Below are 16,192 nucleotides of genomic sequence, written 5' to 3'. Positions count from 1 at the left end.
TCAGAAAAAAATCGATACGCGATCATCTCGAATATTTACAGAAAAAAAAATAAAAACTAAAAATGACATTTTTCTCGATAACTCGGGAAGTAATAAAATGAAGGAGCTGAAATTTTGAGGAAAATTTTCTTTTACAATGAGAAAATGACAGGCCAAGTATTATTTAAAAACATGTCGGGGGCACTTTTTGTACGCTTATCCGGCTATAGCCTTTCCTCCTTCTTTTTTATGGAACAGGAAGAAGGACAATTATTAGGCGATTTAATTTATTACACACGTCTTAATTACTTGCGGTCGCGGCTTTTGACCGAGAAAAATCACGGAAATCACGGATCATGCAAGTTTGGCGACAGGAACGGAAACAAATGGGAACAACGGTGGTCAAAGCGCGGCCGGATATTTTTCAACAGCTGCAATGGCCGGGTGCGCGAATTGTTGACCGAATGCTGGGACTTACGAACGCCGATGTTGCTGATATAGCGGAGTATTGTTAACCCGGCACAATGACCGTGTTTAGCAACATCAACCGGCCGATCATGTTCGATTGTTCCTACCATTTCCCTCCTCTCCCCGCCTCTGCGCTCGCTATCGTGCGTCGTTATCGTCGACAAGTTGGTCAAGAAGCAACGATTAACCCCTTTTAAATCCGCAGTGTACATTTTTTTATATCTTTTCGATCTTTGTAATGTACGTATATAGTAACGCGTAGAAATCTTCACAGACACCTGGTATTATTGTCTCGATTCTTATATACATTTCTATAATATGTATATGTGATATTCGATATTATATTTTCATATAATAATCGAGTCATATTCTATTTTCACTTACCTAACTATACTTCCGTCTATATATTTATGACAGCTGATAATAGCGGATCAAATGTATTTGCATCTCGGTCTTTCAGCGCGAACGAATTGATTATCAAAAAGCGATAAATCGGCTAATCGAGAAGCCTTTTTTATTCCTCGACTTGGGACACGAACGATGAAACGGGAGAAGCAGTCCCTGTTTTGATTAGGCAATGTCAAAGCAAACTGCTTCTCTCGACCCGAACCCGGACCCGGACTGGACCTCTCCTCCCGTTTTCCCTTTTCTCTCGTGCTCCAGACTCACCGTCTCACCCTCCGTCGGTTTTACTGCCGTTTTATAGTCGTTCGTTTGTCGCGGCGAGGCGAGACAGGAGCGATTACCACGCGGTCACGTTCCGTGCAAGACGTTATAGTTACGGGAGTAGGTATAGTCGTGACTGTAGAAGCACCTTCTCGTCTCTCGCCTCGCCTTCGAACGCTCTCTTACATATATAGGATCGATGATTAAATACTCAATGTTATTTTGCATAATGATTGTCATCTACTTGGAAATTTATTTTTATCTCTATCTCAGGATATCGATAGTAAATAATTAAAACCAATGACAGAAGATGGATAGTTAATTTTGCATTTTAAATACTGATTCCATCTCATTTCCGACTTTGTCTTCTCATCTTGACGTTTTTCTATTATACATATATATATGTCTCTATTACGCAGGGATGGGAAAGTTACCTTTAAAAAGTAACTAATTACCGTTACTCGTTACTTATTATCGAAAGTAGCTATTCGTTACTTTTTTAATGTTAAAACGAAATCAGAAATTAAATTAAAAATATACTTTTGTAATATATTTTATTCAAAAAAATTAATAATTAAAATATTAATAAAATATATCAATACATTTTTTACTTTAAATTTGCTTAAAACCATAAATAATAAGGGAAAGTTACCTTTAAAAAGCCTCGCCTTCGAACGCTCTCTTACATATAGGATCGATAATTAAATACTCAATGTATTTTGCATAATGATTGTCATCTACATGGAAATTTATTTTTATCTCTATCTCAGGATATCGATAGTAAATAATTAAAACCAATGACAGAAGATGGATAGTTAATTTTGCATTTTAAATACTGATTCCATCTCATTTCCGACTTTGTCTTCTCATCTTGACGTTTTTCTATTATACATATATATATGTCTCTATTACGCAGGGATGGGAAAGTTACCTTTAAAAAGTAACTAATTACCGTTACTCGTTACTTATTATCGAAAGTAGCTATTCGTTACTTTTTTAATGTTAAAACGAAATCAGAAATTAAATTAAAAATATACTTTTGTAATATATTTTATTCAAAAAAATTAATAATTAAAATATTAATAAAATATATCAATACATTTTTTATTTTAAATTTGCTTAAAACCATAAATAATAAGGGAAAGTTACCTTTAAAAAGCCTCGCCTTCGAACGCTCTCTTACATATAGGATCGATAATTAAATACTCAATGTATTTTGCATAATGATTGTCATCTATTTGGAAATTTATTTTTATCTCTATCTCAGGATATCGATAGTAAATAATTAAAACCAATGACAGAAGATGGATAGTTAATTTCGCATTTTAAATACTGATTCCATCTCATTTCCGACTTTATCTTCTCATCTTGACGTTATTCTATTATACATATATATGTCTCTATTACGCAGGGATGGGAAAGTTACCTTTAAAAAGTAACTAATTACCGTTACTCGTTACTTATTATCAAAAGTAGCTATTCGTTACTTTTTTAATGTTAAAACGAAATCAGAAATTAAATAAAAAATATACTTTTGTAATATATTTTATTCAAAAAAATTAATAATTAAAATATTAATAAAATATATCAATACATTTTTTATTTTAAATTTGTTTAAAACCATAAATAATAAGGGAAAAAATTTTAAAACACTCAAAGTATAAATAAAAAAATTTTGATTCCCATTAAATGATATATTTTTTATATTGTCATAATTTTGTTTAAAACCTTTAATATAATAATTTTAAATTTATAATATAAATATCTGTTGATAATTGAAGATTAAATATACGAAAGTGGAAAATATATAATATGTCATAGATAGGAAATAGGTTCCAGATATAAAAAGTAACGATAAAAGTATCCGTTAAATTCGTTACTGTAACTAAAAAAATGTAACTACGTTACAGTTACCAAAAAAAAGTGACTCTAACGGTAACGACGTTACAATTAAATAACGCGTTACTTCCCCACTCTGCTATTACATATATATTTGAAAAATACCCTATATAATGTATATCGAGTGTACGTCACCTCCGGTGAAAAGTAGGTAGGTCGATGCGACAAGATTACGTCGATCTCATAAATTATTCAAGCCTAGACGGGGAGGGTCCTGCCACGAAATCCCGTCTCCGACGGCTTCATATTTTAGTGTTGCTACGAGGCGTAAATGTTTACGTAAAAGGCGACCCGCCATCGCATAATATTACGTTTAACCCGCGAATGACGTTTGCTTGCACGCGCGCGCGCGCGCGCGCGCGAGCTCTTGGTTGCCCTCGCAGCCCGCCACGCTACACTCCGCTCGTAAAAATCTCTCTCCTTTCTCTTCCTCTCTTTCCGCTCGCTGCCAAACGATAGATTGGCCAAACAAATAATACAAGACTTATAAGACGAATAAGTCAATCGGGCGAGGATCGCGCCGTACAGAAGCACGTTCGTCGAAGCGATCTTCAAATTTATTCTTAAAAATCAATCTATGGTATTCTCCATCTAAAGCGATCGATATAAATTATTTATTATATAGAGAATATATGTAATAAAGTAAATAATTTGTTTTATATATACCTTTAATTTTTCACGAATGCTGTACATTTTGCGGCAATCTTGGGATTTCATCACGAGTTTGAATTGTCAGCAGATATCGGGCGCGTTCGGGGAGACACTATTAGCGCTAACAGTGTCGTTCTGTCTTTGTTGCTCATTAAAAGTTGAACAAAGATAGAACAACGCTGGAGAGAATTCGTTAAACTCACTTGCACGAATACCTCTCTGTAATTATGTTACAAATATTAAAGTCATTTCTTTTATAAGAGTCTAACTCCAATCAATTAATTTTTTCAATTAGATTATACATATATGTACATACGTCATACGTTAATAATGACACTATAGAATTACGTAGAAGTTGACGAGAACAATTAAAATTTATTAAAATATATGTTCACTACGTAAAATCACGACTATCAATAATTTGAAACTGTGTGTGTATACCTATAGGGTGTATGAAAAGTATGGGACCGGTCAAATATCTCGAAAACGAAACGTCTCTGAGAAAAATGTTTCAGACAAAAGTTGTATGGTTTTCAGGGGAGGATAAGATGGTGCCATTAGTTTGACCTTGAAAAGTCACATAAAATAGCTTATGGTAAGATAATCGAGAAATGAATATTTTACGAGAGAGATATCTTGTATTTTATATCAAAATATTACAACTTTGAAGCCCTATAACTCGAAAAGTGTCTAATGGAAAAACATTTTATCATAGTGTTTTGAAAAGCTCTCGAGATAAGCTACAAGAATATGCAAAAATATATAGGGTGTTTCATTTAAGAAATTCAAAATGACCTTCGCGTGACTCTTCAAGGTCAAACTAATGGCACCATCTTATGCCCCCCTAGAAACCATACAACTTTTGTCTGAAACATTTTTCTCAGAGACGTTTCGCTTTCGAGATAGACCGGTTCCATACTTTTCATACACCCTGTATATGGTCTTTAGATTCGCCCTAAAATTTGAGTGCGAAGCGCCATCTAACGACAAGTCCAGAGAAGTCGATACACACCGTTTTACCGATCGGTAAATGACGTCCATCATTTATCGGCTCGCTCTCTCTTATATATATTATATATATATATATATATATATATCTCACGATTCTGTACCGTAACCTATAAAAAGCTGGGAAAATACGGACAATCGCGCGATTCCTATCGAGACTCGTTGAACGTAGACAAAATTCGCAAGTTTTAAAATGGACGACGAGAGTGATCAGGAAAGCACGATCGAGGACGATTATTACACCTTCTTGAACATCCCGAGAAACGTGAGTAATTTCCATTGTAATTGTCTTTGTAAGTTTAACCGGTCTGCAGGAGGTAGGGAACGATTTCTGGCTCTCCACGTGACTCCTTTTCCCTTTTTAATATGCTGACGTAATAGTTTCTTTACTGCAAAAAGTCTATCTTTTTTTCCCCCCTGATCAAAAATATGATCTTCTGAGGATATTAAAAATTGTGAAAATTAATTAGCAACGCGAATCGATATCGTCAGTTGCACTTTACTCCCTGATTTTCCGTCTCAAAATATTATTTGTTCTTCTGTAAACTTTTCTCCATCAAGAGCAAATCTGTTTAGTTCTTACATTATTTACAAATAAATATTGCTTCAAATTTATTCATCTCATTCTTCTCTTTCATAAAATTTATCTTTATCATGTGCTTCATTGTTGCATCATGCAGCGATGGAAATCATTACATCTCTACTTTTGTAATAATTTATTTTAACATTCCAGGCTAGTCCCGAAGATATTAGCAATGCATATCGTAGACAAAGTAAGCTCTACCATCCCGACAAGCATACAGACCCGGTACTTAAAAAAGAAGCGGAGATTCTTTTTAATCGTACAAAAAAGGCGTATGAAGGTTTGTAATTTAAAACTATTTATGTATATATTTATTTCAGAAAACTATATCTACTATTATTTGAAAATTATTATTATTTTTTTATTATAGCTAATATCTTAAATCTTAATATTATTATCATATATGACAGCTAATTATAAAATAAAATTTGATTTCCTTGTAACATTAAGTTTTCATTCCAAGACATTTTATGCGCATTATATTTTTGATTTATTGCATGACAGTGCAGATTATCAAGTAATACTTGACTGTTACAGTATTGAGTGATCCACATCAAAGAGCAATTTATGATTCGCTGGGAATCCGTGGATTAGAAACAGAAGGATGGGAAATTGTGCAGCGTACAAAAACACCACAGGAGATCCGCGAGGAATACGAGAGGCTAGCGAGGGAGAGAGAAGAGAGACGTTTGCAGCAGCACACAAATCCCAAAGGCACTGTAACAGTAAACATCAACGCCACAGATATTTTTAGTAAATACGACGATGATTACAGCAATGGGTAAGATTGATTAATCTAAATTATTAATAAAATTTCTTTAAAAAGAATTATTTAATAAATAAATTTAATTATTAATTAATATTTTTTAATTGATTGAGTAATTAATTGAAACTCAACTAATAAAATTTATAACACTTGATTGTAAAAATTCTTTACCTTGTTTCAGCAATGGTTTATTTTCTTGCATCGAAGTCAGCGGGATGTCATTTGCACAGTCTATCGAAACACCTCTCACACTGAGGGATACTGTGACTATGTCTGGTCAACTCGGGACTCAAAACGGTACAGGTTCCGGATCCTTTAACGTCTCTGCGAAACGATTGATATCTTCAAAGGGTTGGGTTGAAGTCGAGATGGGAGCTGGCAATGGTCCAACGGTCTCTCTCAAAGGATTTCGCACGTTGACGAAACGATTGTTTTGCGACGGGGCGACAATGTTACAATTTACGTCGCATGGCGTAAAAGCTGGTTACGTTGGAAGTATGTACATGTGTGATTTCTCAATTGTAACGACATCTAACTCGCATTTCTATATATTATTTGTATATTATAATTATTAAACTTTTGGTCTCAAGTAATTTAAATTATTACAGAAATATTTTATTTACACAGCTCTTGCAATGCAGTTGGATAAACATACAGTTGGATATCTCACATACAGAGCTGGCATTCAAGGTGCTATGAGCACCATGATTGTAAGAGACACGTCTCGATCGTATACGTCGTTTTCTATACATGTCGGGCTTGTACATTCTTTCGTTAGTCTTAACTACACTTATAAAATGGAAGAGAAGCAACTCAAGCTTCGTGGTAGTGTTAAGTTAGTGTCACTGAAAGTTATCTATTATCGAATTTTATCTATATCATGGACAATTTTGCATATAATCAGTTTTGTATATTTACAGAGCTGGTACATTTGGTGCATTTCTCGAATACGGTGCAGAGAAGAAGGTTTCCAAGCACAGCTCAGTTTCAGCGGCTGTACGCGTTGGCGTGCCGACCGGTGTCACGTTAAAAATTAGACTAAGTCGCGCCTCGCAATCATACACGTTTCCTATTCACCTATGCGACGAGGTTCTACCGGCACCCATCTTTTACGCCACCGTGGCACCCATCATCACTTGGACAGTCATTAAAAAGCTCATAATTGATCCCGTCGTAAAGGAGCGCAAAGAACGTGAAAAGGAGAAACAGAAGGAACTAAACAAATCTAGAATGATGGAGAAACAAAGGGAGGCTAAAGCTGCCACCGAACTAATGAAAGAAACTGTCAGCAGGATAAGAGCAGAAGAAGAATCCAAGAAAGGATTAATCATTACCAAAGCCTTATATGGTCGATTTGTTTATCCTCAACAGGATCGAGCCTCGGAGGAAACCGGACATAGGGATGAAATGATAGATGTAACAATTCCTCTGCAATGTTTAGTCAAGGATTCCAAATTGATTCTTCACAAAGCGTCTAAGGTATTCTTTTATCGACTATTTTTTATTTTTTTTTTTTTTTACTTCTTTTGCTGTCTTCTGTAATTTTATGTTTCTAATTCTAGGTTTATAATCTAAATTTAGATTTATAATTAAATAAATAAACTCCCAATTTGTTAAATTATGATTGATTTGAATTAACGTGTAATTGAATAAATAAACAAATATAAATATATATATATTGAAATAATAATATATTTCTAACTCTATATATTGTTTGAAATGTTGCAGAGTCAACTTCCTGGATTTTATGATCCATGTGTGGGAGAAGATAAACAGCTCTTAGTACAATATCTCTTCCATACTCAAACGCATGAATGTATAATACATGATGATGCACCGCTCAGGATACCAATTTCATGTAAGACTACTTATTTTTTAAAAATAAATCTATATATATAGTAATAGATTAATAGAAAAGTAGTAGTATATATATATTCCATTTATATGTTTCAGCACATAAAGTAAATACCACTTGACATATGCGTTCAACATCAAAACCAAGACGCAGTCATCGCAGTCCTCGTCAATGATCGACATTACTTCAATATAGATTTTTGTTCAGTCTTTAATTTTATATAAAGGGTAAAAAATATTAAAAGTGTTCATTGATCCTTACTTTGTATATTGTTTTCATGGTAAAATAGTTTATTAAATGAAAATAGTCATGTAATATTTGGAATATGTTAAGTATTTTGCAATTAAGCGTTCTGTAGAAAGATGATTGTATGATATACATAGACGTTTAGTTGCTAGAAAAGAAATTCATACACACTTATGTAAATATATATAAATATAAATATATATATATATATTTACACACACATCCATATTTAAATTTTTAGTCTACATATTTTATGTATATATATATATATACACATACACTAAAAAATTTAAGTAGTATATGAATGCAGTATATAATAAATTCATTTTGCTTGGAAATTGTATCCTGGATGCTATGTGGTAAGAGTAAATCAGAGTCACACACAAATCTACCTACTGCCTATAGAAATGTATAACTACGTAAAATAGATAATATATATATATATATATATATATATATATATATATATATATATATATATATTATTTTAAGAGTCATTGATCTTTTTGCAGTTGTACAAAGATCATTATGAATAAAGATAATAATTAGCTTATAGCAACATGCTACTTCTGATCTGATACATATATTATTGCATATAATTACAAGGATATTGTTAATTGCACAACCAAATTACCCAATAGAATTAAAGAGTAATAATACAATTTACTCTTGTACAAAAGATTGTTTCGACAAGTGTATGTAATCATATACAAAATTCAAAATTATGTATATAATTTATTATAATTATACCAAAAGAGTAGAATCTGTTTCCTATATTGTTTACCCTATATATCCTTATAATTTTTTTTATGAATATATCATATGCAAAAGAGGTAAAAAAACCAATTGAGTACTACAAAGTCTCCTATACATTAACTTTAGTTCTGATCTTTTATTTCTTGTATAATTTCTTAAATAATTATCTGAAGATATCTAGCTATCATCACAAGCTATCAAGCATTGGTGTGTGTTTGTGCAATATAGTATTTACAATATTTCATAATAGTCTATTCTTAGCAATATATAAATTCATCTTATTGTATATTTACTATATATGTGCTTTAAATATTGCATTGTGTGCACATCAATGCTTCATGCATTGGCTTAAATATCATTAAATTTTTCTAAAAATGCTGTTAATATTAATTTTATTTATTAGAGATAATTATAAAAATAAATTTATTAAATACTAGTATTTAACGTAACAGATTGCAAAAGAGTGTTTGTAATCTTATTAGAAGGTAAGATATTTTTAAATAGGTTTAATTCATCATTCTTTGCCTGCAGTTCAGCTATTGGAGTCCACGAACGATCATGTTCTAATCTAAAAGAACCTTTGTAACTCTGTAATGGTGCAGAATTACCCCACTCCTTTTAACAAGAGTGCAAAATATTGATTAGAGACTAATATTTGTTATTTATAAGATTAATTAGCGATATACAAAAACATTATTATTTACCTCTGGACTAAGCATGGAGAAATAAAATTGTCCCGAATCTCGTTGATATAAGTGATATATATGACCAGGCTGTTTTACAAAATTACAAGCTACATGATGTAGCTTTGCATTTCGTTCTGCTTCCAATAAGATACTCTCCGCTTGCTTTTGTAAGAATCTTATCTGCTCCGCGATCACTTGTAATTTATTACACGCATTAGCTTTGACACATCTATCCGCCTATATATATATATATAAGAAAATAATATAAAAATTAGAAAATATATATATATATATGACATACAGACACAATATATATATATACATATACAACTAAACAATTAATTATATATAATTATGTAAAATTTTTTACCTTTTCAATTTCCATTACCAATGCTATCAAATCCTGTCGACTTGATTTTGCTACAGCAGCTGGATCGATTAATGATATACCTTGTGGTAAAATATTTCTTTCTACTAAGGCTGCCACTGTAACGAAAAAGAGAATTATTATTAGGTTGATATTGTTACAACACTCAAAACTATCATTACAATACCTTTAGTTGAAGAGTCATTCAAGCCTTCTACCGCATCCATTATATTATTATCCATTATATAAACACACAATTATGTATATATATATATATATATTCTCAAATGATATAAAAATGTCTATTCAAATAAGATATAATTGATTATAAATAAATAACTGTACAACATTTGTAACTCACTGATGAAACACTTATGTTATCGAATATCGATTGAATCTAAAGAAATATTTACGTTCTTGCATCGAAATATTTAAGAAAATTGTCAAATAATAAAAAATGCGGATTTATCTTTACTAATTATAATAAAATGTATCTGTAATTTTACGTGCAATATTATCGTACAATTTTAGTACTATGAGCGCGTTCGGGGAGACGCTATTAGCGCTAACAGGGTCATTCTATCTTTGTCACTCATTAAAAGTTGAACAAAGATAGAAGGACGCTGTTAGCGCTAATAGCGTCTGCCCGAACGCGCCTTAAATATGAAAAATAGTTATAAAAAGTACAGTATTACCAAGACGCAAAAAAATGTTACATACCAACTGGATAATAAAAAAAGTACTAGCTACACCAGTGCCCTCTGGTGAGGTAAAAACTCGGAAAAAAGGAGCAAGTATTTACATAGCAGTTGTGTCTCTACGTTCCTTCCTTTTTTTCACGGCTGTCAAGTGGGCAAGGTGCGTGGTTTTAAATATTTAATTTTACAGCACTGAAATAATTAAGAAAATGCAAAATCTTACGTCGTACGATATTTAAAGCCTCTTAAAATGTATAGCTTTCAATATCTTTCTCAGATGACAGATCCGTGATATTGATTACGCTGGATTCTGTCAGGTTCCATGACACATTACACATAATGTCACGTTTAACATTTTAATTTTGTATTAAAAAACCGGTTTCCACACTTATGTGGCATCTGTGTTTAAATTAGTGTTATTATAAAACATTTTCGGGAAAATCTCGCACGGCTATGTAAATAGGTCTCTCTAAACAATATTCTAACCTCTAAATTTTTTCAGATGTTCACGGCCAATGCAAAGATAATTAAAAGCGGCGGAGCTGAGCCTGACCAGTTCGAGGCGAGCATCTCGAATGCTCTTCTGGAATTGGAGATGAATAGCGATTTAAAATCGCATTTGAGAGAACTTTATATTACCAAGGCAAAAGAGCTAGAAACAAATAATAAGAAGGTAAGATTTCATCTCTAACATATTTTATCATTATTATATAACTATTTTGGATTTCTTGAGAGAATTATATACTAAAGTGATTTTGCTCTTTACAGTCTATAATTATCTACGTTCCTATGCCCAAATTAAAAGCGTTTCAAAAGATACAGACACGATTAGTACGGGAATTAGAGAAGAAATTTTCTGGCAAACATGTGATGTTTGTCGGAGAACGTAAAATTTTACCGAAACCAACGAGGAAAACTCGTACCAAAAATAAACAAAAGCGTCCTAGAAGGTAAGAAAAAATATACATAATATATATATATTAATTTGTAATTTTGTATGATTAAATGTAGATGTAATTTAATTATTTAATGTCTATTATACTTGTATTTAAATTTTATCTTTATTTTTCCAAATATTCTATAAAACATATATTTTATGTATAATTTTTCTATTTTCAATTCAATTAAATTTAATTAATTTTTGTTTAGCCGAACATTGACCTCTGTTTATGATGCCTTATTGGAGGATATTGTATATCCTGTGGAAATTGTTGGCAAACGTATAAGAGTGAAACTTGATGGATCTCAAGTTATTAAAGTCCATTTGGACAAAAACGAGCAAACAAATATCGAACATAAGGTATATCTATTTGTATTTTCTATATGAATTATTTTTATTTATGCAAGTTTTTCTCGTCGTGTATATATTAATTTATCTTTTGACAGGTTGATACTTTTGCTTCGGTGTATAAACAACTGACTGGACGAGATGTAACATTCGAATTTCCCGAATCGTATGTATGATTTCTTAAATATAAAAGTATTGAAGTATTTGATTTCTTATATATATTTACATTTACCCTATTGTAATTCTTACACATCCCACTTTTCCTTCCACCTTTTAAAATAATTATTTACCATCTATAAAAGATTTTTTTTAAATCTTAGTTTTTATAGAGATTTATAAGATTAATAGCAATAAATAAAATCTACTCAATTCTTTGCTATAAACGTATTTATAACTTATAAAATGAAAAGTCACAAAAATTCTCTTTTTTCTTTTTGCATTGTAAATAACTTTTTTGATAATAAGGTGGTCAAAATAAAATTTTTTACATGTTATCACTTTTGCATTAATTAATACAATATTGTTATAATACTTTTATTAAATACTTAGGTTATTGATATATATTTTTAAAAAGTAACTTTTTTTCTGTAAGTAAACATATTAATACAATAATATATATGAATGTATATTTCAAGCAAAAATGGAATTTCTGACAGTTGCTCAAGATTTATAGTTATTAATTTTATAAATCACAAGGAAAGTTTGAAGTGTATTTTATTACTTTATACTGTGAAACACGAGTAACAATATACGATATATTAATTATAAATATGTATAATTAAACATGACAAAATATATAACATAATTTTTTAGTTAAACTTTGCAATAAAAGAAATTAATTTTCTTAGTTTACATTTGTTTACATTGATCTAAATTTTAAATCTCAATAACAAATCTCATCATCGTTGCTCGAAGGAAAATAGCGTGAGAATGTAGGGGCAGATGTGAGTATAGAAATGTATGAAAGCAAGCGACTGTGCAATAGCATCAGTAGTTTTGGATCGGGATCAGGGATCAGGAGGCCCAAAGGGTCGAAAGGTCGAAGGGCTCAAGAAATAGCCCGCGTTTCTCTTTCTCCCTTCGTTTGCTCGTCATATTCACTATACAAGCTAGAATAAGCTAAATGAATATTCACGAATCTTTAATTTCTTTGCATTGTTATGTGAAAAAAATATTCTTTTTTAATTAAACCGATAAAGATAATAATAGCGAATGTGGCTCTATATATATATATATATTAAATAATTAAATTTTTAATAACACGAAACCTAAAGAAAATTATGATCGAAAGAAATACATAGTATGCATTTATTTTTTTTAGCATTTTTTAAATTACGAAGAGAAAGAGATAATATTGTTGTATTAAATTGATTGATTATATAATGTATATATCTTGTGTGTAATAAAGATACTTTAATATTTACTTTTTTTTTTCTTTAATATGTACACATATGTAAAAAAATATCCAGTTTAATTAATTGACGTAATATATTTATTATCAATAATTTGTTGTTATCTAATTGATGATTTATTTAATAAAATAAATAGTAACAAATTATTGATAATAACTGTATATTTTTTATTTCATCAGAATTTGATGAAAAATGAGTTAAATGAATATAATTTATCTTTAGCGTGAATTTATAATTTATTTGAATACGAAAAGAAAGGAACAATTATATCGTTATGTAGAGCCGTTACACCGTGACGCGTTCTATTCATTGATGACGTCATGATAAAAATCATGCAATGGAAATGAGCGAGTCACACATACATGTGTGTACCTGTCTGAAAAATGACACTCTTGCACAGGTAGCTCTATTCATATGTATTGATGTTCGCGTGAGAATGTAGGGGATGCAGAAATGCCATAGCATACCGTTTCCCACCCCAGATTTGGCAGTCACCCCTCAGGTCGTGCGCTAAGTGTTGCATAAATAACTACCTGGGTCATGTCGAGAAACTGGACTGCAGTTCCGGCCATCTGCCTTATCGGAAATAACGATTAGTAATCACAACATTACAGTAATTTACAGCTCACGACAAGTACGCAAAAATCGATACTGATGAAATAAAGGAGAATAAAAAATGTGGTTTTTTGTTTTTTTTTTTTTTTTTTTTTTTTATCCAAAAGAAGCTTTAACTTTGAAATCTGTGAACGAAAGCGGTAAAAAATATTTGTTATTGTTTGAGGGAAATATTTTTTTCTTAAACACCTATTTTCATTAATAATAGAGACATTTATTAATAACAGAGATATTTAAAGGATCGTCGCGTTTGGGAAATGATTTTGTGTGCTTATATATATATATATATATATATATATATACCTATATGTTTTAAATACCGTAAACTGAATTCCAGAAAACGCTAGAACAACAATTTTTTACTTACGAGACAAGAAGCAAAATCGAAGAAGAAACATAATTCCTGAAACAGAAAAAAAAGAGGAATAACAATTAAATTCGTCGCGGGATTTCAAATTGTTATGTTTAATTTTTCCATTATTTATTCGTCTTTTTAAAATGATTCTCTATGAAAAATTAATGTAATTACTGTAAATCGGAGTTACATTGTGGTAGAATGACTACTTGTATAAAATATATCATTTTTTCTATTTATTTAGTTGATAAAAAAAAAAAAAAGAGAGAGAGAGAGAGAGAGAGAAATTTTAGCCCTCTACAGTGCGATTATTTTTCATCGGTATCGTATTACGGAATTTCGTCGTGAAATAACTCTAATTTATAGCGAAAATCAACTCATCACCGCGTATAGTTGTACTATTGTATTAAATACACGGAGAAAAAGATGAGAAGCAAGAGTCATTAACCAATTATCTACCCTGGTAATCTCCCCCTGGTGGCTAGTCGGTACCCGCATAGTTAACGTTACGCACGTCGACGAGAATTCATTTAAATGTTCTTGCCGAATGATTCACGTGGATCTTGCCTAAATTGACGAGAAATCAATTCCGATTAGGAGCATATCGTGTGCTGCGGGTGGCGCGTGTCGGTGCTTTTAAAAACCATTTACACACCACCCTAATAGCGATTTATATATATATTCTTTATTTTCATTTTATTTTTTCACTTAGCTATATATTGCTTAACTTTTTTATTTACTCTTCTCTTGATTATTTTTTTCAATTAATTTCTTTTTCATATTAGTAGGTATATATATATATATATATATTAATGTGAAAAAGATATTAATTGAAAAAAAATAATCAATATATTTCATTAATATATATATATTAATATGAAAAAGAGATTAATTGAAAAAAATAATCGAGTAAAAAGATTAAGCAATATATATAACTAAGTGTAAAAATAAAATAAAAATAAAGAATAAATATAAGTAAAAGAGATAAGTATACGTGACGAAAAGGTAAGATTTTTATTTAATAAAAAATTAATTTATCGAGGAAATTGGAAGTCTTAGTTACATCTCTATGAGAAAATTGAATATTAAAATTGCTCCCAAGATGTGTTATCCTTTTTTACGTATACATCTTGCACCGGTGGAAAGTTCGAGAAGGGTGACGAGAGAAAGGAAACGGGGAACGTTTCCTCTGCGAGAAGAAACGGTCAACGGATGAGATTCACATAACTGGATCCGTAGCTATCAAAAGGTTAAAGAAATCGTTGAGATATGTAAAAGAGGAAATCGATTTAGCTACCGTAAACGTTAAACCGGTATAACTCTCGTGTCGGCGTACAAAGGGGATGCGCGAGGAATAACGGCTCTGTCAAAATTTGCAAATGTCATGTTAAAAATAATAATATAAACGACACTTATGCCTCGCTTTAAATCAGCAATATTGTTGCTCGGATCGCAACAACATTCTTGTATTATATTTTGATTAATTTAAAAATTTGCAAATTTTTTTTCAACTTTAGTTACGTCAAACTAAGGATGCAGCATTTCTCTCTCTTTCTATCTCTCTGCGTATGTGTGTGATGTCACGTTTAAAAATACCGAGGGATTTTAAATTGTTCGAGCAATAAGGAGTTTGCATGATTTTGAAAAACAATTGCATTTTATAATTTATATATAGTTTTAAATGTAACTATTTTTATTTTTTAAACGTAATTTTTTAATAATAATAATAATAAAAATTACATTATTTGAAATTGTCCAATACGATCTGGAAACGACCGAGTCCTTCCGAACGCGATGTGACGTCACAGTGCAATATCTGCATTCGGGGAGACGCTAATAGCGCTAAATAGCGTGAAATAGCGTCTCCTCAAACCTAATTAATATATGACAATAG

At 31.0% G+C, this 16,192-nt stretch overlaps 3 protein-coding genes across 3 annotated transcripts; 2 read left to right on the top strand and 1 right to left on the bottom strand.

Annotated features, from left to right (window-relative positions):
• The first annotated feature begins 4,755 nt into the window (after nt 1-4,755).
• Nucleotides 4,756-8,135, top strand: LOC140673191 (dnaJ homolog subfamily C member 11). The gene is made up of 8 exons (XM_072905920.1): nt 4,756-4,936; nt 5,405-5,534; nt 5,792-6,035; nt 6,202-6,515; nt 6,648-6,855; nt 6,941-7,499; nt 7,749-7,878; nt 7,974-8,135. Exons 1-8 carry the CDS (start codon nt 4,865-4,867, stop codon nt 7,994-7,996), a joined length of 1,680 nt encoding a protein of 559 aa, XP_072762021.1. The 5' UTR covers nt 4,756-4,864; the 3' UTR covers nt 7,997-8,135.
• A 1,117-nt stretch (nt 8,136-9,252) lies between these two features.
• Nucleotides 9,253-10,496, bottom strand: LOC140673194 (uncharacterized protein C1orf50 homolog). The gene is made up of 4 exons (XM_072905922.1): nt 10,118-10,496; nt 9,934-10,049; nt 9,582-9,800; nt 9,253-9,492 (listed from the first exon to the last, which is right to left on the bottom strand). Exons 1-4 carry the CDS (start codon nt 10,170-10,172, stop codon nt 9,304-9,306), a joined length of 579 nt encoding a protein of 192 aa, XP_072762023.1. The 5' UTR covers nt 10,173-10,496; the 3' UTR covers nt 9,253-9,303.
• A 200-nt stretch (nt 10,497-10,696) lies between these two features.
• Nucleotides 10,697-12,119, top strand: LOC140673192 (small ribosomal subunit protein eS7-like). Its single transcript, XM_072905921.1, has 5 exons — nt 10,697-10,788; nt 11,131-11,301; nt 11,397-11,578; nt 11,778-11,928; nt 12,015-12,119. The coding sequence occupies exons 2-5, from the start codon at nt 11,131-11,133 to the stop codon at nt 12,090-12,092; spliced, it is 582 nt and encodes a 193-aa protein (XP_072762022.1). The 5' UTR covers nt 10,697-10,788; the 3' UTR covers nt 12,093-12,119.
• Nucleotides 12,120-16,192: the final 4,073 nt, after the last annotated feature.

The sequence above is a fragment of the Anoplolepis gracilipes genome, chromosome 14, assembly GCF_047496725.1.
Source record: "Anoplolepis gracilipes chromosome 14, ASM4749672v1, whole genome shotgun sequence".
Classification (NCBI taxonomy): domain Eukaryota; kingdom Metazoa; phylum Arthropoda; class Insecta; order Hymenoptera; family Formicidae; genus Anoplolepis; species Anoplolepis gracilipes.
Note: the sequence above shows the minus strand (reverse complement) of the source record. Positions and strands in the feature narration are given on the sequence as shown.